At 28.2% G+C, this 24,392-nt stretch overlaps 1 protein-coding gene and 2 non-coding genes across 3 annotated transcripts; all 3 read right to left on the reverse strand.

Moving 5' to 3' along the window:
- LOC109362088 lies at positions 2,556-3,765 on the reverse strand. The gene is made up of 2 exons (XM_019607657.1): positions 3,712-3,765; positions 2,556-3,123 (listed from the first exon to the last, which is right to left on the reverse strand). Exons 1-2 carry the CDS (start codon positions 3,716-3,718, stop codon positions 2,627-2,629), a joined length of 504 nt encoding a protein of 167 aa, XP_019463202.1. The 5' UTR covers positions 3,719-3,765; the 3' UTR covers positions 2,556-2,626.
- TRNAR-ACG lies at positions 21,080-21,152 on the reverse strand. The gene has a single exon. It is a non-coding gene; the product is annotated as a tRNA-Arg (tRNA).
- TRNAF-GAA lies at positions 23,346-23,418 on the reverse strand. The gene has a single exon. It is a non-coding gene; the product is annotated as a tRNA-Phe (tRNA).

Here is a 24,392-nt window from a genome sequence, read left to right on the forward strand (position 1 = left end):
CATGAATCTTATACAGTAAGAATAAGTATTAACTTTAATTGAATACATGTTCAAGAGACAATATTATCTATTGTTGGGAAATTTTAATTTTAATAGAAGAATGTAGTTATTTAGAATTTATACTTATCAATTACATTAGAAAATTAAATATAAAGAGTTACTAATTTCATTTGTGTGAAGGTTATAATGGCAAATAATCCAAACAAAAGTCTCATTTATCCATGGCTCAGAGTCTCTTTATCCAAGACCAAAACATGTGACTGAGTCTCTTTATCCAATACCAAAAAATGTGGCTGAGTCTCTTTATCCAAGACCAAAAAATGTGTGTGAGTCTCCTTATCCAATACCCAAAATGTCATCAACTAGGAGAGATTTTAATTACTATTCTCTCTCATATTTAATATGAAGATGCTCAAACCTAACACATAAAAAATTGCAATTGTCCAACATTTAATTATTTTTAAATAATAATATTAAAAAGAGTAAATTATACTGAAACTCTAAGTTTTAGTGGAATTATATGAATTACCCATCACTTTTTTACACCTACATGACTCCCTAATGTTTATACTTTCATTACACTGACCACTCTTGCATGAAAAATAAGTGTAATCTTTTAAACAAAAAATGTGATAAATGCAATTAAGTTAAACAAAACTTAGTATATTATGGATGCTAAGTCCAAATAATATAAAAATTAATGTATCTTTATTATTTTTGGTTACATAATGCATCAACAATTCTAAAGAGATATTGTTTAAATCGCTCTTATACTATATCATAATGAACCACAAATAATAAAGAGATATTGACTCATATATTATTTGGACTTGTCTACATAATATACCATGTTTCATTTAACTTAATTGTATTTATCATATTTTTTGTTTAAAATATTACACTTATTTCTCATGTATAGGTGATTAGTGTAATGAAAATATAAAAATTAGGAGTTTGTGTTGTATAGGTGTAAAAAAGCGAGAGGTGGTTTGTATAATTTTATAAAAAGTCATGGGTGTCAGTATAATTTACTCTTTTTAATATTATTTTATTTAAAAATAATTAAATTTTGGACACTTGAAATTTTTTATGTACTAGGTGTGAGCATCTGCACATTAAATATGAGAGAGAAAAATAATTAAAACCTCTCCTAGTTGATGACATTTTGGGTCTTGGATATGGAGCACATAGCCACATTTTTTGGTCTTGGATAAAGAGACTCTGAGCCATGGATAAATTAGACTTTTTGTTTGGATTATTTGCCTTGATAATAAATCAACCCATCATCAACCTTCTCTAAAAGCCACTCAAAAGAATATTTAACTAGGTAAGAATTAGTCCACACTATAACATCATTAACCTAATAGTCATAGTCCATTATTGCCCATATAAATAAACTAGATGAATTGTAGTTATGGATGACTCAAGAAGTTGTGTTGCTGAATTTTGTGACCATGACAGGGTAGAGAATTTGAACACATCATAAACTCGTTTATCAGCATCATGATTGTTTACAAATGGGAGAGCTTCACATATAGGAGCAAAATCAATCCATATATCATCCAAATAATTAGAAGTATGATACACATAACACCAGCCACTTTTAGACGGGCTAAAATATTATCCGGTATTGAACCATTGAGTATTGAAATATGAGGGTGAAATAAAGTTTAATAATTTTTATTATTATTTTCTTAAAAAATAATTAAAATTTGCATCGTTAAAAAATTATGTGTGCCACATGTAACCATATACACCTACTCCCTTCACTAATAGGGAAAAGAGAATTACACTTAAAGTACATAAAAGTATTTATAAGATCCACTTGGGGTAAGCAAGACTCAACCCTACCCGCTTAACCGATACGACACGATCATGATTGAGTCTGAATAGGATTGAGTCTAGGGTCGAGTTCAAGTTCAAAAAATAGATTTGGTCAATATTTAGGGTCAGGTGGAGACCAAACATGACCCAACCCATCTTGCCCATGATCATCAACTCATCATTTTTGTATGTGTTTATACTCAAATGTATATAAAGCAATGATACTCTTTTGGTCGAAAGTATCATTGGTTATTTAATTTTATCATCATATACACATGATTAATAATATATATATACATATATCATTTTATATGTCAAATTACATATTCATAATAAATAAATAATATTGAGAAGTCTTTACCTAAAATGAGTATGCATTATATTTAATCAGGTCTAGGGTCGGGTTTAAAGGCTGGCCCGATCATCATTCAGGGTCGGGTTAGCTTCGGGTCTAGAGCCGAGTTTAGGTTCAAAAAATGACCCGAATAACCTTTAGGGTCGAGTAAGGACAAGCCTTAACCTGTCCCAACCCATCCGATGCTCACCCCTAAGATCCACCTTTCATCATGAATTAATATGTTTATGCTAGAGTGTTTTAAGGTAAATACTTCCACCCAAAAGCTTCTATCGAGAAAACAAAGTTAGTGAAGAGCTTATACCCAAGCAAACATTTGGTTTAAAAATATCCCACAAAGTATATAACACATGATAAAAGAAAGACATAAAATTGATCCATTAAACATTACAAAATTCATATGTAAGTTGAGAGCATTAGAAAACTCTTAATATTAGCATATCATACTCAAACATAAATATACTTCCTAAGTTTCATAGACAAATGAATGTGGCCTTCAAACTTGAATCCTTCACCCATTTCCCTCACCAATTCAAAACGCCCAATTTTTTCACCATAGAGTACCCTAGGCAAGGGTATCTTAACCTTCCCAATAATGACTACACCACTTGAAGTTCCTGGGTCATTCATAGAATTTACCCTCAAAACCTCTACATTGAGGAAAGTATGATATCCAGGGAACTTCTTCAACAAGATAACACCAGTTGCATTCCACACAGGGTTCAATAAACCCTCAACTGGTATAGTAGAGAACTCTTCATTAGGGTCAACCCAAACAACTAAACGATATTCTCTGTTGAAAACATTAGGGTAAATGCTAGGATTGTCAATGTCTTCTGCATAAAGAATTTCAAGATGCAAACCAAGATAGACATTCCTTCTAGATATGACTCCATCTTGAATTCTTGACACAATTCTATTTGAATCATTCTCCATCAGATCACCTTAAAAAGGAAAAGGAAAATATTAAATTTATATGAAATTGGCGTGCTAAATCAAATATGAAAATAACAATCTAAAGGAGATACAATAATTAATAGTAATAAAATATGGATTTAAAAATTAAGAGAAAGAAAGTTTGGCCAAAATTTAAAATTGAGCTTTAGATCGAGTATGCCTTACTTATAATTAGGAAAACTAATGCTTGGAGAGTTGTTGAAAATATGAGAAATAAGAACACCCATCACAATCAAGAAAAAAGATAGGCTAGCTAGGGTAATTCACTCTTTTACCTTGGATTGGGATTAGGGTATTCTTTTTGAAATTCATAAACATTTAAACAAATGGCGGCTCGATACACGATACTTCTATTTAGTAAAGTTGGAGAAGAACATAAACAGAAAGCTTTACCCCACAAGGAAAAAATATAGTTTTCTAGACTTCAACTCAAATCCACAATCACAAGGCTAGAAAATAATTTGATAAGTAAATCAATATGGTTGTATCAAAACAAAATTTTAAGCCTACCTTTTACGTGAAACTGAATTTAGCAACATCAACAAAATACGTACAAAATCGCTGGAAAACAATACCTAGCATCTTTAGAGGAAAACTCCACAAAGTAGTCTAGGAATAATAAGTGAGACCTTGAGATCAAGTGTTTCCGTAGAATCCTTTTGCCCCAATATATATAAGAACATATGATAATCAGAAGAAATATTTTTTTCCTAGATTATATTCTATATATTGTTTTGTATCAATGAAAATGTATCAATTAATTTTTTTAAATATTTATTATTATTGTTATTTTTGCTTTATTATTATGAAAGACAATTATCATAGTAAATTATCATTATTACTTCACATATTGTCTTTGAATATAGTAATAATATTTTTTTCTAAAAGTAAGATTTAATGTGATTTAATGTTTATTGAAAAAAACAAAAGTAATGATGTTGCACTTAAAAGCAAACAACTCAAATAAATATGCAAAATATGAAGAAAAAAATGAAAACTTTTCATATAAGGATGGAAAATTGGGATACCACCTATCTGAGACCTATTACCTTACTTATAATAGGTTAGGCCAAAAACATTTTTAATAAGTATGTGAGACTCAGACTTCTCAAAAATCTTATTTAACCTAAATAGGTTAGACACGTACTTCTTAAAAAGCCTAATACATTGACCAATATAGTTTTTTTAATATTTATATTAATAAATTTATATAACATATATAAAATATATAAATCATATAGGTAATTTGACATTGAAAAATTGGGATGTTAGATTTGTCAATTAAGACTAACATATTTAAAGGTACATCTATTAGTCTACTTAACAATCTATTGACCTCTTTAAATATCTTAGATTATACTGAACTTTTAAATATGTTAATAAGTCATGCTACATTTTTAAATATGCCTAACTTAGACTCAAAAACTCACAAGATGTTGGTCTAGTAGTGTAAGGCCCCACTAGATCCTCAAGATCGAGGGTTCGATTCTTGGGATCGACATTTGTTAGAAGAGACATCCACGAACACCTAAATAGATTAGTTCCTTTCCCAAAAAGGTGAGAGATACCCTTGATAGTACCAAAAAAAACTTAGGCTGGAAAAACTTGAAAAAAATAAATAGGTTAGACTTGAGTTGTAATATGTTAAACAGGTCAGACCTATTTAAACCAATGTATGATGACCTGTTTCTACCTTTTGGTGAAGAATTCAAGGTAATTAATAATTTATTGTTTAAAGAGCAATAAGTTTACTCTCTTTTGTGAATAAAGTAAATAGTTTAGTTTTCAATGATATATAAAAAATTAAAAAAATTACATTTTATTGAAGCGGAAAGATAAATTAATCAGTATTTATGAAGCTCCATTATTATTTTTCTCCCTATTAATTCTACCGTTTCTCGTTGAGATTGGGTTGGTGTTGAATATGAACTGACAAATTTTTATATTACTTAATTCTTAAATAAATAAATAAATTGATTTTTTAAAAAATAGTGTCACATGGCACCATCTTCTCTTGTAATAGAGAGGATATGCACTCATTCAATATACCACATTGTATAGCCTGTGGTAAGGATAAGAAAGTCTCTATAGATTTCTAAGCCTCAACAATGCCCTTGCTTTACCCTTTAGGCACTTTCATTCATTCAAGTTGGAAGTTGGACTCAATAAACTTTTCAATTCTATTCTAAGATATTATTTCTAAAAGCCTCATCAATGCCCTTGCTTTACCCTTTAGGCCTCATGATTGATATCCAATCTTTTATTTCATCTATAGTTTGCTACACAACCCCTCATGCTTACTCTATAAAAAGAGAAAGCAAAGCGGTTTTGTTCTCTTTATTTTTTATACCTTGGAACAGAAACCATATTTTATTTTATCACTATTGAATTTTGTCAATTTCTTTCCTTAGCAATTTCGTTGATTGTCTTTTGTTTGGATTAGAAAAGTTATTTATGAATAGGTATGAAACACTATTACTTAAAACACTTTGTTTTGGAATTCCAAGTGCGAGTTATATGTGATTGAGAAGTTTAGTAGTGTATATTTTGAAGGTCTTGTAGGTGGATGAAGTTATAAAAATAAAGGCTTAAGGTTTTAGATCAAGACTGCTCTCATGTCCAACTATTATGGATCTAATTTATTATTATGACTTTTGTTTGTATCTTTATCTTGTTTTTGGGCTTTCCCGATCCCAACAAAGGATATTAGCTCAATCATTTGGATTGATCGAGTATTAATGTGAAAATAGAAGATTATGGTTTGATATGTTTGGTTTTCTTGTGTTTAAAGCCTTCCTAGTGGTATGTGGAGGATATATGACACATTCCCTTGGGGATGATAGTGATACAACTTTTATAATGTCAATATGAATATGTTTTTGATTTTTTTTAAAATTCAAAATATATGTTCTTGTACGAAAATCTCAACAATTACTTGTTATAATTCTACATATTGATAATTTTAACTAATAGAAATTTTTTAGGTAGAATAATGACGATGTTATATATAATATCATCATTTTCAATAGTTATAAACAAGAGCATGTAGCTTAGTAGAGAAGCACTCCAATGTGGAGTTGGAAAGCACTCAGGTGTTTAATCAAGTCATGATACTACTAACATTCTCAAATATGTTAAATGCTTCCACTTGTGGGGAAGTGATAGTTTGTAATGAATTTAACTTGAGGGAATGATTTTTTTGAATTCCAAGTGAGTTAGATGAGAGCATATATGTTGTCTTACAAGTTGTGTCAGTGTATGTATAATCAACTTGTGATTGACTAAAAAAGTGTATTTAAATTAAAAAATTAATAATTAACCATTTTTATAACCAATCACAACTGATGGCACATGTAGTGACACAACTTATAGGATAATAGATGTGCACCCAAGTTAGATGTGGTTGAGATTTGAGAACTCCGATAAATATGAGTAATTGGTAATTTGAAGCTTTATAAGTGAATAAACTCATAGATTTAATTGTTAGAAATTCATAATTTCTAATTAAGGTAGACTATATTTAATACAATTATATCAACTATTTATTTTAGGTTACAAAACAAGTGATCTAATTTCTCACTACTCATAGGACTTCTAAAAGTGATAATGAATATGGGCTTAATGAGTGGATACTCAAATGATTGGCCTATAGGGGATAATGAGAACCATATAAGTTAACACATAAGGAACGGTTATGATCCATAATATACCAAATCACAAATAGTTTTTACCTCTCCACATCAAAGAGAAAACTAAGGTCCCAAAAGGAATTCATGATTTGGTTGAGGAAGACCATCATACCAAAACTCTCTCTCAAAAGGTATATCAAATGAGTAAATCACAGAACATAGATTCAAATATGACTTTATATCCTTGTTTTATATATGTGTGAGAATCGCGATATTCAAGATCATATGGTTGGTATTTCACCAATCATAAAGAAATATCTAACATTAATACCATAAAATTTTGGATCAAGACGAAGTGTCAATTTTCATTCTCCCAATTCTTAATTATTTTTTGTAGATTTTAAGGGCTTTTGGAGTCAGCTAATCCTAACACACTTCTAAGATAGAAGTGATTTATGTAAGAAAACGATTAAAGGAAATAGGAACAAGAAGAAAGAAAGTGTATATGGTTTCCTAGATCTACTCCTGTCTGGTAACAAAGTTAGATTAGATGGGTTCGAGCTTCTCTACCATGGTAGGAAGGAAGATTGATAATGAATCAAGCTAACTCGGTACTCCTTCAAAACTCGATTTATTATTTCGCTCAATAAACTTGGTTCAAAAACCAAATGAGTCGAACCTGAGCTGGAAGTTGAACTCGTTAAATAAACAAGCCGAACTTGAGTTATATATATATATATATATATATATATATATGAGGAGAGAGTTAAGTTATATTAGTTACACTCAGTCTCAATCATTCATTTTCTTAAATCCAAGAGACCAAATTTGTGAAAACTAAAAGTTATTTAAGATTTCTTGTTTTCTCTCTCATCGCTTATTGCACTCGGTCATTTTGGTCTGATAGATTTAAGAAAATGAATGACTAAGATTGAATGTAATTAGTGTAACTTAATTTGGGTGTAAACAGATCCCTCATATATATATAATTTTTTATGTTTATTGTTTTATATATATATATATAAACAATAAACATATAAAACTCATACATTATTATTACTAGTGTGTACATGTACTTTATGTTTGTCGATCAATATTCTATGGTACTATATATTTAATTTTTTATAATTAGAATATATTTGTTGTATTTGGTGTACTTTATATTATAATTTTTGTGTGTTTATGATAATATTTAGTATAAGGTGAGAGATGTGATTAATTAATGTGTTGGTGATGGTTAATTATGATACAATGATTTTTTGTAAAAATTAAATAATGGAAAGATAAAATAGAGAGTGAAAATTACACCATGGTAAAAGTTACACCATATTTCCCATTTTTATATAGTATATATATACATCTTTTTCTTGTATTCCATATACTCTTTTGTGTCAATGAAAATGTGTCAATTAAATTTTTTAAATATTTATTTATTATTGTTATTTTTGCTTCATTATTATAACACACAATTATCATAATTCCTATTATTATTTTACATGTTGACTTTAAATATAATAATAATAATATTTTTTTAAAGAAGTAAGATTTAATGTGATTCAATATTTATTGGAAAATTAAAAGAATGATATCACACTTAAAACAAACAGCTCAACTAAATATGCAAAATATGAAGAAAAATTTAAAAACATTTCATCTAAGGGTGGGAACAGGTTATACTATCTATGAGACCTAGTACTTGACTTATAATAGGTTAGACCAAATATTTTTAATAAATATCTGAGACTCTACTTCTCATAAATCTTATTTAACCTAAATATGTTAGACATGTACTTCTTAAAAAACCTAACAGATTGACCTATATAATTTTTTTATATTTAAATTAATTATTTTATATAATATATGCATAAGTATATAAGAATATATAAATCTCACTAACAATTTGACATTGGAAAATTGAGATGTTAGATTTATTAATTAAGACAAACGTATTTAAAGGTAGACCTATTAGTTTACTTAAGAGTGTATTGACCTATTTAAATATATTAGATTATACTAGACTTTAGATATGCTAATAAGTTATGTTACATTTTTAAACATGTCAAACTTAGGTTGAAAAAACTTCAAAAATGAAATAGGTTAGACTTGGGTTATAATATCTTAAACATGTCACGCCAATTTAAACCAATGACTAGCATGTTTCCACGTTTTTGACGAAGAATTAATGATGATTAACATTTCATTGTTTAAAAAGGAATGAGATTTTACTCCTTTTTTGAATAAAATAAATAGTTTACTTTTCAATGATATAAAAAATATTATATTTTATTGAAGCGGTAAGATAAATTAATCGGTATTTATGAAGCTAAATTATTATTTTCCTCCCTCCTAGTTCTACCATTTCTCATTAAGATTGAGTTGGTGTTGAATATGAACTGAGATTATTGGAATATGAGGGGAGAAAAAAATACAAATATTTAATTTCAAAATAAACAAAAAATTGGATTGTTAAAAATTACTGTCACATGTCATTATCTTCTTCGGTAATAGAGAGGATATGTACTCGTTCAATATACCACCTTGTATAACCTATGGTAAGGAAGTGTAATTTTGAGGATCAGAACTTTAGAAGTCTACTAGCCTCAACCTTATTGTTAAAGTAAATATAATGAAAATTTATTTATGAAGAAGATATAATAAGTAGAAAATAATGATACAAAACAACTCTGCTGGGGATAGAACCCGAAATCTCTGGTTCCATAGACCAGCACCTTATCCATTGGGCCACAGTCCTTGATGTTACCGTCTTAAAATTATAGGTTATTTAGCCCCAAATAGTACCAATTATTCCTAGAAAAGTATAATCCAAATTAGCACAAAATGATCACAAATGTAAGTTAAAATAACCTTAGAAGATATCATAAAATATGCTCAAAATGAATAATTTGATACATATTTAATATTTTAATGGATCATTTTTTGTATTTTAATTTTTGAGGGACCAAATTAGTATATGTAAAAAATTTAATAGACCAAACTGATACATGTGCAAAATTTTAGGGAAGAAAATGAGTATATTTAAATATAACTTCCATCTTTCAATAATGAGAATTAGGAAATCAATATTTGGATTCTATAAATAATATATTAAAATGAAGATTTCAACACATAAATCATATTTTGTGAGAAATATGTTTAAAACTATAAGTGTAATCTACATAGTGTTAGTGTGAAAATTTTTGTATAATTATTATATTATCAATTATTCATTTGTATTACTTTTATTATAAGCTAGTATGGTGACAAACACTTCATGCCTAACAACCCATATTTTTAAATTTTGGTATCAAATATTGAAATTTATATATTTTATTTTGGTGAAGTAGAATATTTTTTATATTAAATGTACTTTATATTGTAATTTTTACTAGGAGCACTTTATATTATATTTTTTATTTATTTTAATAGTCAAATTATGGTGTGGGAGTGGTTAATAGGTTGGCGACAGGAAAACAAAATTTATATCATGATGGTAGTTACACCATGTTTTCCCTTTATATATAGTATATATATTATGAATAATGATAGTTAAATATAAATAATGAATAATATAATCACAATATAAAAAATTCTTATGTATATTTATTATGACAATATAAAAAATTCTTATAGTATTAGTGTATAAGGGTAATTAAATGATTGCCTTGAATCTTATACAGTAAGAATAAGTATTAACTTTAATTGAATACATGTTCCAGAGACAATATTATCTATTGTTGGAAAATTAAATTTTAATAGAAGAATGTAATTATTTAGAATTTATACTTATCAATTACATTAGAAAATTAAATATAAAGAGTTACTAATTTCATTTGTGTGAAGGTTATAATGGCAAATAATCCAAACAAAAGTCTCATTTATCCATGGCTCAGAGTCTCTTTATCCAAGACCAAAACATGTGACTGAGTCTCTTTATCCAATACCAAAAAATGTGGCTGAGTCTCTTTATCCAAGACCAAAAAATGTGTGTGAGTCTCCTTATCCAATACCCAAAATGTCATCAACTAGGAGAGATTTTAATTACTATTCTCTCTCATATTTAATATGAAGATGCTCAAACCTAACACATAAAAAATTGCAATTGTCCAACATTTAATTATTTTTAAATAATAATATTAAAAAGAGTAAATTATACTGAAACTCTAAGTTTTAGTGGAATTATATGAATTACCCATCACTTTTTTACACCTACATGACTCCCTAATGTTTATACTTTCATTACACTGACCACTCTTGCATGAAAAATAAGTGTAATCTTTTAAACAAAAAATGTGATAAATGCAATTAAGTTAAACAAAACTTAGTATATTATGGATGCTAAGTCCAAATAATATAAAAATTAATGTATCTTTATTATTTTTGGTTACATAATGCATCAACAATTCTAAAGAGATATTGTTTAAATCGCTCTTATACTATATCATAACGAACCACAAATAATAAAGAGATATTGACTCATATATTATTTGGACTTGTCTACATAATATACCATGTTTCATTTAACTTAATTGTATTTATCATATTTTTTGTTTAAAATATTACACTTATTTCTCATGTATAGGTGATTAGTGTAATGAAAATATAAAAATTAGGAGTTTGTGTTGTATAGGTGTAAAAAAGCGAGAGGTGGTTTGTATAATTTTATAAAAAGTCATGGGTGTCAGTATAATTTACTCTTTTTAATATTATTTTATTTAAAAATAATTAAATTTTGGATACTTGAAATTTTTTATGTACTAGGTGTGAGCATCTGCACATTAAATATGAGAGAGAAATAATTAAAACCTCTCCTAGTTGATGACATTTTGGGTCTTGGATATGGAGACATAAAGCCACATTTTTTGGTCTTGGATAAAGGGACTCTGAGCCATGGATAAATTAGACTTTTTGTTTGGATTATTTGCCTTGATAATAAATCAACCCATCATCAACCTTCTCTAAAAGCCACTCAAAAGAATATTTAACTAGGTAAGAATTAGTCCACACTATAACATCATTAACCTAATAGTCATAGTCCATTATTGCCCATATAAATAAACTAGATGAATTGTAGTTATGGATGACTCAAGAAGTTGTGTTGCTGAATTTTGTGACCATGACAGGGTAGAGAATTTGAACACATCATAAACTTGTTTATCAGCATCATGATTGTTTACAAATGGGAGAGCTTCACATATAGGAGCAAAATCAATCCATATATCATCCAAATAATTAGAAGTATGATACACATAACACCAGCCACTTTTAGACGGGCTAAAATATTATCCGGTATTGAACCATTGAGTATTGAAATATGAGGGTGAAATAAAGTTTAATAATTTTTATTATTATTTTCTTAAAAAATAATTAAAATTTGCATCGTTAAAAAATTATGTGTGCCACATGTAACCATATACACCTACTCCCTTCACTAATAGGGAAAAGAGAATTACACTTAAAGTACATAAAAGTATTTATAAGATCCACTTGGGGTAAGCAAGACTCAACCCTATCCGCTCAACCGATACGGCACGATCATGATTAAGTCTGAATAGGATTGAGACTAGGGTCGAGTTCGAGTTCAAAAAATAGATTTGGTCAATATTTAGGGTCGGGTGGAGACCAAACATGACCCAACCCATCCTGCCCATGATCATTAACTCATCATTTTTGTATGTGTTTATACTCAAATGTATCTAAAGGAATGATACTCTTTTGGTCGAAAGTATCATTGGTTATTTAATTTTGTCATCATATACACATGATTAATAATATATATATATATACATATATCATTTTATATGTCAAATTACATATTCATAATAAATAAATAATATTGAGAAGTCCTTACCTAAAATGAGTATGCATTATATTTAATCAGGTCTAGGGTCGGGTTTAAAGGCTGACCCGATCAACATTCAGGGTCGGGTTAGCTTCGGGTCTAGAGCCGAGTTTAGGTTCAAAAAATGACCCGACTAACCTTTAGGGCCAAGTAAGGACAAGCCTTAACCCGTCCCAACCCAGCCGATGCTCACCCCTAAGATCCACCTTTCATCATGAATTAATATGCTTATGCTAGAGTGTTTTAAGGTAAATACTTCCATACAAAAGCTTCTATCGAGAAAACAAAGTTAGTAAAGAGCTTATACCCAAGCAAACATTTGGTTTAACAATATCCCACAAAGTATATAACACATGATAAAAGAAAGACATAACATTGATCCATTAAACATTACAAAATTCATATGTAAGTTGAGAGCATTAGAAAACTCTTAATATTAGCATATCATACTCAAACATAAATATACTTCCTAAGTTTCATAGACAAATGAATGTGGCCTTCAAACTTGAATCCTTCACCCATTTCCCTCACCAATTCAAAACGCCCAATTTTTTCACCATAGAGTACCCTAGGCAAGGGTATCTTAACCTTCCCAATAATGACTACACCACTTGAAGTTCCTGGGTCATTCATAGAATTTACCCTCAAAACCTCTACATTGAGGAAAGTATGATATCCAGGGAACTTCTTCAACAAGATAACACCAGTTGCATTCCACACAGGGTTCAATAAACCCTCAATTGGTACAGTAGAGAACTCTTCATTAGGGTCAACTCAAACAACTAAACGATATTCTCTGTTGAAAACATTAGGGTAAATGCTAGGATTGTCAATGTCTTCTGCATAAAGAATTTCAAGATGCAAACCAAGATAGACGTTCCTTCTAGATATGACTCCATCTTGAATTCTTGACACAATTTTATTTGAATCATTCTCCATCAGATCACCTTAAAAAGGAAAAGGAAAATATTAAATTTATATGAAATTGGCGTGCTAAATCAAATATGAAAATAACAATCTAAAGGAGATACAATAATTAATAGTAATAAAATATGGATTTAAAAATTAAGAGAAAGAAAATTTGGCCAAAATTTAAAATTGAGCTTTAGATCGAGTATGCCTTACTTATAATTAGGAAAACTAATGCTTGGAGAGTTGTTGAAAATATGAGAAATAAGAACACCCATCACAATCAAGAAAAAAGATAGGCTAGCTAGGGTAATTCACTCTTTTACCTTGGATTGGGATTAGGGTATTCTTTTTGAAATTCATAAACATTTAAACAAATGGCGGCTCGATACACGATACTTCTATTTAGTAAAGTTGGAGAAGAACATAAACAGAAAGCTTTACCCCACAAGGAAAAAATATTGTTTTCTAGACTTCAACTCAAATCCGCAATCACAAGGCTAGAAAATAATTTGATAAGTACATCAATATGGTTGTATCAAAACAAAATTTTAAGCCTACCTTTTACGTGAAACTGAATTTAGCAACATCAACAAAATACGTACAAAATCGCTGGAAAACAATACCTGGCGTCTTTAGAGGAAAACTCCACAAAATAGTTTAGGAATAATAAGCGAGGCCTTGAGATCAAGTGTTTCCGTAGAATGCTTTTGCCCCAATATATATATAAGAACATATGATAATCAGAAGAAATATTTTTTCTCCTAGATTATATTCTATATATTGTTTTGTGTCAATGAAAATGTGTCAATTAAATTTTTTAAATATTTATTATTATTGTTATTTTTGCTTTATTATTATGAAAGACAATTATCATAGTAAATTATCATTATTACTTCACATATTGTCTTTGAATATAGTAATAATATTTTTTTTTAAAGTAAGATTTAATGTGATTCAATGTTTATTGAGAAAATTAAAAGTAATGATGTTGTGCTTAAAAGCAAACGACTCAAATAAATATGCAAAATATGAAGAAAAAAATGAAAACATTTCATATAAGGATGGAAAATTGGGATACCACCTATCTTAGACCTATTACCTTACTTATAATAGGTTAGGCCAAAAACATTTTTAATAAGTATGTGAGACTCAGACTTCTCAAAAATCTTATTTAACCTAAATAGGTTAGACACGTACTTCTTCAAATGCCTAAGAGATTGACCCATATATATTTTTTTATATTTATATTAATAAATTTAATAACATATATAAAATATATAAATCATATAGGCAATTTGACATTGAAAAATTGGGATGTTAGATTTGTCAATTAAGATTAACATATTTAAAGGTACATTTATTAGTCTACTTAATAGTCTATTGACCTATTTAAATATCTTAGATTATACTGAACTTTTAAATATGTTAATAAGTCATGCTACATATTTAAATATGCCTAACTTAGACTCAAAAACTAACAAGATGTTGGTCTAGTAATGTAAGGCCTCATTAGATCCTCAAGATCGAGGGTTCGATTCTTGGGATCGACATTTGTTAGAAGAGACATCCACGAACACCTAAATAGATTAGTTTCTTACCCAAAAAGGTGAGAGATATCTTTGATAGTACCAAAAAAACTTAGGCTGGAATAAATTAAAAAAAGAAATAGGTTAGACTTGAGTTGTAATATGTTAAACAGATCAGGCCTATTTAAACCAATGTATGATGACCTGTTTCCACCTTTTGGCGAAGAATTCAAGGTAATTAATATTTTATTGTTTAAAGAGCAATAAGTTTACTCTCTTTTGTGAATAAAGTAAATAGTTTAGTTTTCAATGATATATAAAAAATTAAAAAAATTATATTTTATTGAAGCGGTGAGATAAATTAATCAGTATTTATGAAGCTCTATTATTATTTTTCTCCCTATTAATTCTACCGTTTCTCATTGAGATTGGGTTGGTGTTGAATATGAACTGACAAATTTTTATATTACTTAATTCTTAAATAAATAAAACAATTGATTTTTAAAAAATTAGTGTCACATGGCACCATCTTCTCTAGTAATGGAGAGGATATGCACTCATTCAATATACCACCTTGTATAGCCTGTGGTATGGATAAGAAAGTCTCTATAGATTTCTAAGCCTCAACAGTGCCCTTGCTTTACCCTTTAGGCACTTTCAGTCATTCAAGTTGGAAGTTGGACTCAATAAACTTTTCAATTCTATTCTAAGATATTATTTCTTCTTGACCTATTTTCTATGTTTCGTAAAGTACACTCAATGGTGGGAGATTGTCATTGCCTCATGATTGATATCCGATCTTTTATTTCAGCTATAGTTTGCTACACAACCCCCTCATGCTTACTCTATAAAAAGAGAAAGCAAAGCGGTTTTGTTCTCTTTATTTTGATACCTTGGAACACAGACCATATTTTATTTTATCACTATTGAATTTTGTCAATTTCTTTCCTTAGCAATTTCGTTGATTGTCTTTTGTTTGGATTAGAAAAGTTATTTATGAATAGGTATGAAACACTATTACTTAAAACAATTTGCTTTGGAATTCCAAGTGCGAGTTATATGTGATTGAGAAGTTTAGTAGTGAATATTTTGAAGGTCTTGTAAGTGGATGAAGTTATAAAAATAAAGGCTTAAGGTTTTAGATCAAGACTGATCTCATGTCCAACTATTATGGTTCTAATTTATTATTATGACTTTTGTTTGTATCTTTATCTTGTTTTTGGGCTTTCCCGATCCTAACAAAAGATATTAGCTCAATCATTTGGATTGATCGAGTATTAATGTGGAAATTGAAGATTATGGTTTGATGTGTTTGGTTTTCTTGTGTTTAAAGCCTTCCTAGTGGTATGTGGAGGATATATGACACATTCCCTTGGGGATGATAGTGATACAACTTTTATAATGTCAATATGAATATGTTTTTGAATTTTTTTAAAATTCAAAATATATGTTCTTATACGAAAATCTCAACAATTATTTGTTATAATTCTACATATTGATAATTTTAACTAATAGAAATTTTTTAGGTAGAATAATGACGATGTTATATATAATATCATCATTTTCAATAGTTATAAACAAGAGCATGTAGCTTAGTAGAGAAGCACTCCAATGTGGAGTTGGAAAGCACTCAGGTGTTTAATCAAGTCATGATACTACTAACATTCTCAAATATGTTAAATGCTTCCACTTGTGGGGAAGTGATAGTTTGTAATTAATTTAACTTGAGGGAATGATTTTTTTGAATTCCAAGTGAGTTAGATGAGAGCATATAAGTTGTCTTACAAGTTGTGTCAGTGTATGTATTATCAATTTGTGATTGACTAAAAAAATGTATTTAAATTTAAAAAGTAATAATTAACCATTTGTATAACCAATCACAACTGATGGCGCATGTAGTGACACAACTTATAGGATAATAGATGTGCACCCAAGTTAGATGTGGTTGAGATTTGAGAACTCCGATAAATATGAGTAATTGGTAATTTGAAGGCTTTATAAGTGGATAAACTCAGAGATTTAATTGTTAGAAATTCATAATTTCTAATTAAGGTGGACATTATAAATTTAATACAATTATATCAACTATTTATTTTGGGTTGCAAAACAAGTGATCTAATTTCTCATTACTCATAGGAGTTCTAAAAGTGATAATGAATATGGACTTAATGAGTGGATACCCAAATGGTTTGCCTACAAGGGATAATGGGAACCCTATAAGTTAATACATAATTAACGATTATGGTCTACAATACATCAAATTACAAATAGTTTTCACCTCTCCCCATCAGAGAGAAAACGAATGTCCCAAAAGGAATTCAGAATTTGATTGAGGATGACCATCATACCAAAACTCTCTCTCAAAAGTTATATCAAAGGAGTAGATCTGAAAACATGGATTCATATATGACTTTACATCCTTGTTTTATATATATGTGTGAGAATCATGATATTCAAGATCCTAGGAATGATATTTCACCAATCATAAAAAAATATCTAGCAAGTGGTATCAGAGCTTCAGGTTCTGAATTTTATAGTTCTCCATTAAAGATGTTTTTTCCTCAATTTTTTGTAAACCCTAAATTTTAAATTTGGGGATTTGTATGCTTCCGCTATTGGTTATGAAAATCGAGTATTTATGAATAATGAGGATAACTTTTATTCGCTTCCGCTTATTTGAATTATGAGTAATTTGTATTATAAATCATTCCAACGTGTGATGAAGTATATATTCAGATTATATATATATATATATATATATATTATATGTGCACTAATCCATATTGTTAGACATTCACTTTTGTCACTTTACAATTTTGCAATTTGTTAAAGTATATGTATAAGGTATATCTGTGTCAAGATGTGTTTTTTATTTTATACATATACAATTTGAAATTCATGGCCTTGTATATATTGTGAATTAAAATATACATATATACATATGTAATTGTTTTGAACTTGAGGTTGTTGTGATGTTTGGAATTACTGATTAAAGTTAATATATATATATATAATGGTTAGAGTTAATGCTTAAAATTATATATGTATTTACTATGTTAATGTGCGAAAATGTATATATATAGTGTTACATATATGTTTTAAGATATACGTGACTATATTGGATTTGAAATTTCAATAATCATTTGCATTTATATTTCTTTCTTCAATTCGAATCCAATTTGCATTTAATATAAGATTTCATCCATTTTTATGTGTCGATATATATGTAATATATCTTTTTTGATCTGGAATTGTATTATGAGATTAAATTTGTTAATCATAAAAGATATCAAATTTGAAAGTTTTAATTCCAAAATCATAATTTTTTTTATAATGGACCCATATTGTTTTCTTTTTTTTGTGGAAATTATTTTGAATTAATTGATGAAATATGTTACAAAAGTAACCTCTATTGTAAAAATTGATTAAAATTACACAAATGGGTATGAGATTATTTATGCGAATTGTGTTCGGTCCAATGGAAAACACAATTTGACCAAGTAATAACATACATGTGATGATAATAAGTAACAATTCTAAAGATTTTTGTCATGTGAATAATAGTCGGTCCAAAGAAAGGCTATTGTTTGACAAAACTAATTGTTAATATTTGATCATTACATTGAGAGTACGACTTACAAATTAGTTTCTCTGTCCAAAGACTAGAAATTGTTGTTGTGCTAGGTATCTTGTAATGAGTCTATTATGTAAGCATGCCTTGTTTTGTATATATTACTTGACTTGTTTGTTTAAATAGTTGCAATACTTATGGTTTGTTGCATTGGTTGGTGGCTGATTACATTATTAAGTGATTGCAATTGTTGAAGCATTGTTTCTGTTTGGACAGCTTGCCCTGCCATTTTTAATCATGTATAAAATGGTAATATTTTTTTATGGAAAATTCAAAAGGACCATCACTAGAATTCGAAATACAATCATTATGATGAAAATGATGCAATGTTATCAATAAGCTATAATGAATATATGTATTTATACATAGATATAAATAATATATGTTTTGAATTAAGGTTATGTTGAATCAAACTCAACTAAATGGTTTTTATTTTAGAAAATGTATTATCAACTTGTGATTGATTAAACTTGTGATTGATTAAAAACTTTAGAAAATGTATTATCAACTTCTGATTTATTAAAAAATGTATTTAAATTAAAAAAATTAATAATTAACTATTTTTCTAACCAATCACAACTGATGGCGCATGTAGTGACACAACTTATATGATAATAGATGTGCACCCAAGTTAGATGTGGTTGAGATTTGAGAACTCCGATAAATATGAGTAATTGGTAATTTGAAGGCTTTATAAGTGGATAAACTCATAGGTTTAATTGTTAGAAAGTCATAATTTCTAATTAAGGTGGACATTATAGATTTAATACAATTATATCAACTATTTATTTTGGGTTACAAAACAAGTGATCTAATTTCTCATTACTCATAGGAGTTCTAAAAGTGATAATGAATATGAACTTAATGAGTGGATACCCAAATGGTTTGCCTACAGGGGATAATGAGAACCTTATAAGTTAATACACAACGAACGATTATGGTCTCCAATACACGAAATCACAAATAGTTTTCACCTCTCCCCATCAGAGAGAAAACGAAGGTCCCAAAAGGAATTCAGAATTTGATTGAGGAAGACCATCATACCAAAACTCTCTCTCAAAAGTTATATCAATGGAGTAGATCTGAAAACATGGATTCAGATAGGACTTTACATCCTTGTTTCTTATATATGTGTGAGAATCATGATATTCAAGATCCTAGGATTGGTATTTCACCAATCATAAAGAAATATCTAACAAGTGGTATCGGAGCTTTAGGTTCTGAATTTTATAGTTCTCCATTAAAGATGTTTTTTCCTCAATTTTTTGTAAACCCTAAATTTTAAATTTGGGGATTTGTATGCTTCCGCTATTGGTTATGAAAATCGAGTATTTAGGAATAATGAGGATAACTTTTATCCGCTTCCGCTTATTTGAATGATGAGTAATTTGTTTTATAAATCCTTCCAACGTGTGTTGAAGTATATAATCAGATATGTGCATGAACATTACAGTATATATATATATATATATATATATTATATGTGCACTAATCCTTAATGTTAGACATTGACTTTTGTCATTTTATAATTTTGCAATTTGTTAAAGTATATATATAAGGTATATATGTGTCAAGATGTGTTTTTTTATTTTATACATATACAATTTGGAATTCATGGCCTTGTATTTATTTTTAATTAAAATATACATATGTAATTGTTTTGAACTTGAGGTTGTTGTGATGTTTGGAATTACTCATTAAAGTTATTATATATATAATGGTTATAGTTAATGCTTAAAATTATATATTTATTTACTATGTTAATGTGCGAAAATGTATATATATAGTATTACATACATGTTTTAAGATATACATGATTATATTGGATTTGAAATTTCAATAATCATTTGGATATATATTTCTTTCTTCAATCTAAATCCAATTTGCATTTAATATAAGATTTCATCCATTTATATGTGTCAATATATATGTAATATATCTTTTTTGATCTGGAATTATATTATGAGATTAAATTTGTTAATCATAAAAGATATCAAATTTGAAAGTTTTAATTCCAAAATCATAATTTTTTTTATAATGGATCCATATTTTTTTTACTCCTTTTGTGAATAAAATAAATAGTTTACTTTTCAATGATATAAAAAATTAAATTATTATATTTTATTGAAGCGGTAAGATAAACTAATCGGTATTTATGAAGCTAAATTATTATTTTCCTTCCTCCTATTTCTACCATTTCTCATTAAGATTAAGTTGGTGTTGAATATGAACTGAGATTATTGGAATATGATGGAAGAAAAAAATACAAATATTTATTTAATTTTGAAATAAACAAAAAAAATTGGATTGTTTAAACTTTAGAACTCTACTAGCCTCAACCTTATTGTTAAATTACATATAATGAAAATTTATTTCTGAATCCAAGTCTACTAGACTTAACCAAAACGACTCTGCTGGGGATCGAACCCAGAATCTCTGGTTCCGTAGACCAGCGCCTTATCCATTGGGCCACAGAGTCCTTGATGACATCCTTTTAGAACTTTTCTGTAATATAATATTAACGCTATGATTCTCTACCACTAATGAGAATTGGAAGTCAATATTTGGATTTATAACTATAGTAACGCATCTTTGAAATTATTATTTCAACTCGTATATGTAAAAATTGTTAAAAATATATATTTAAAACAACAAATACACATTTCAATCCTTCATGTTTTTCGATTTTACGAATTTGGTACCTCAAATTTTGAAAAATCTAAAATGGTCTCAATAAATTTAAAATATTGTCAAATTAGTCATTTTTAGTATGTTTTATAACAATTGATAGACTAATTTGATCATAAAAATGAATAATTTGACCAATATTTTAAAAAAAATTGGAATCATTTTGCTTTTTTATTTTATTTTTAGAGACTAAACTGATAAATTTAAAAAACATAAGTAACTAAAATATATATTTACTATAATTAAAAAGATAATATACTATGCAAATTTAATCAACTCTTCCAACTTCTCCATGCCACACCGGGTTCTACTTCTTCCCAATGTCTTATCTAAATCATGGAGATGATCGGATGCGAACTTGATTCGACTAATATATTTAATTTAATTAATTAAAGAAAAGTACCTTGTAGCATACTTGGGAAGTGAATTGAGGGAAGGGGCTAGAAAGAATAAACCACAAGATATGTGAATATATACCACTCTAGCATTCCAAGTAAGAATGTAAAATTTATACACTAATTGTGTAAATATATTACAGTATCATTCACCTTTTATTTTTATTTAAGAATCAATGATAATTGAAAATAAAAGATGAATGACACAATAACAGCGCAAAAAACTCTTACAATGTCAGTATATATATTTTTTTCTCATCAACTAAATGAGTCAACATATATGGGAATTGGGAAGGATACTCTGATATACATTTGACACTAGAAAGTAAAAATACATGAAAACTATTTCTCTAATCTCAAATCAAGTTCTAGAGACATATAACACATCATATTTAAATATGAGTGTATTGTTCTTGTTTTGTGCTATTATTGATAATAAATTTTAATTAAAATTAAATTTTTAATGTGCTGTCAAGATTTTATTGGTTATCTTCACATACAATAGAGGTGCCAAAACGGGCTACCTAAACGGGTTCGGGCTAAAAAGTCGGCATACAATATATGCATGATAAATTGTAGCCCATACCCGCCCTAAGCGGGCTGTGGCTGACCGACCCGCATAAACTAAAAAATATTTATTTAAATTTTAACATATTTAATCTATTTAAAAATATATATCGTTTGATATTAATGTATAACTTTTTAACCCATTTGTTATACCCAATGTAACCAAACTTGTAGATCTAATGCCTTTTGTGTTTGAGCTAAGACGTGATGTCAATTCCACCTATATGATTTTTAATATAAGTTATTCATTAAATCTTTCATTTCTATTGGACTCTCACTCCTAACACAATATAATTTGTAACTTGACTTTAATATATTAACCTTTGGATACTATAAAAAATTTCACTGTGAACTATTATACTAAATATGATTGCGTGAAGTTATATATGGTAAACAATTATGTTATATTTTAGTTGGGTTGTAAACATTATTTTCTTTATTATGTTTTTGTTTTAGAAGTTAAATCTAATTAAATACACAATTAAGAAAAGAAAATTTCTATATGGTTTATTGTCTTATCATTTGATTTGATACATTATGTTGTTACTGAGCTTAAAAGGATATTCTGTAAAATAGGAAAAAATAATATAATACCTAACTTTATAACATTATTGTCATTTATAAATATTTATGTTTAGACATTACTTTATTTTTTATTCAAAGTTCATAGCATAATATTTATTATCTATTTTTTATTATAAGTTATTTTGTAAATTTTTACATAATACTTATTACCAAGTTAAAAGTCCTCAAAAAAAATTAAAAAAATAAGAAAAATGAGTAGTCCAAACCCGCCCATTTTGATACCTCGGAAAAGCCCAAATTTAAAAGACCCAAGCCTACTACGCAGGTCCACCTAACACTTCTAACAGATTTAGATTCAGTGTCTTTCTCCATTACAAGATCCTTTCAGGAAAAGCCAATGACACCACATCTACTTCTGCAACTTGAACTGTGGATAATTCGTTGACTTAAATTAATTAAAGAAATTAAAGAAATTTGAACTTATAATAACATAAAAATGCGGTGAACGTGGATCGAACACGTGACCTTCAGATCTTCAGTCTGACGCTCTCCCAACTGAGCTATCCCCGCTTCATGTTGGTCATCTGTATTTAACTTACTAGCCTTGTATGCTCTCAAACTTCATGGTTAATATACAAGTTCAAAGATTAAAAACGAAGGTAAAGAAAGAGATTGTTTGAAAGATCAATTGGAGTGAAAGATGTACAAAGATCATCTAGATCATCTATCTTTATTCCTATTCTGGTCCAATAAAAGAGTGGCACATAATTAAAAAGTTTTTTTTAAAAAAAAATACAATAATATTTTTAATTAGTTGGAAAAACATGATTAACCAGAGACACGGGGATACAATGATTTTAAGACAGAAGATCCTTGTTGTGTGGAAGGTACATGTTGATTGTAATGAAGTAAGGTAGTGACGCATTAGGATCTCATTGAAGGTACAAACTAGAATCATGTACCTTAACATGGACAATTCGTTAATGCTCCATGCCTACCAGTATTGTTTTATTTTGTATGGCTTTTAAACATGTTATATTGTTATTTTGAATTAAGTATAACAAGAAAGAGGAGAGAATGAGATGGAAATTGATTTTTATTCCATTAGATAGTGAATCTATGAAAAATTGATTTGTTTTGTACAAAAAAAAAACACACACACACATTAATAAGCCTAAGGTGACTTTAGCTTAGCTAACTAGCACATTCAAAGAGTTTGATAATTTTTTCTGTAAGTTAATTCTTACTTTAATCGTTTAAGTTTAGGTTTGATGTTTTTTCCGAAATTTTTTATTTAATCACTTTGTCTCTTTCACTTTTATGCTCATGCTAGAAGGTTTTTGTTGAAACATTGTTTTGAGAATGTATGAAAGTACATTCTTAAACTATAATATATCAAGCTTATCTTAATCATTTTTCATAGCCATGTTTCTTTATAGAATAGCCATTTATGTTCTTCTTAACTCAACACAGAAGAATGATAGCCTCTATCTGAATCATACCATAAATTTGAACGGAACCTATATAATATTATAGACAGCTTA

The sequence above is a fragment of the Lupinus angustifolius genome, chromosome LG12 (assembly GCF_001865875.1).
Source record: "Lupinus angustifolius cultivar Tanjil chromosome LG12, LupAngTanjil_v1.0, whole genome shotgun sequence".
Classification (NCBI taxonomy): Eukaryota; Viridiplantae; Streptophyta; class Magnoliopsida; order Fabales; family Fabaceae; genus Lupinus; species Lupinus angustifolius.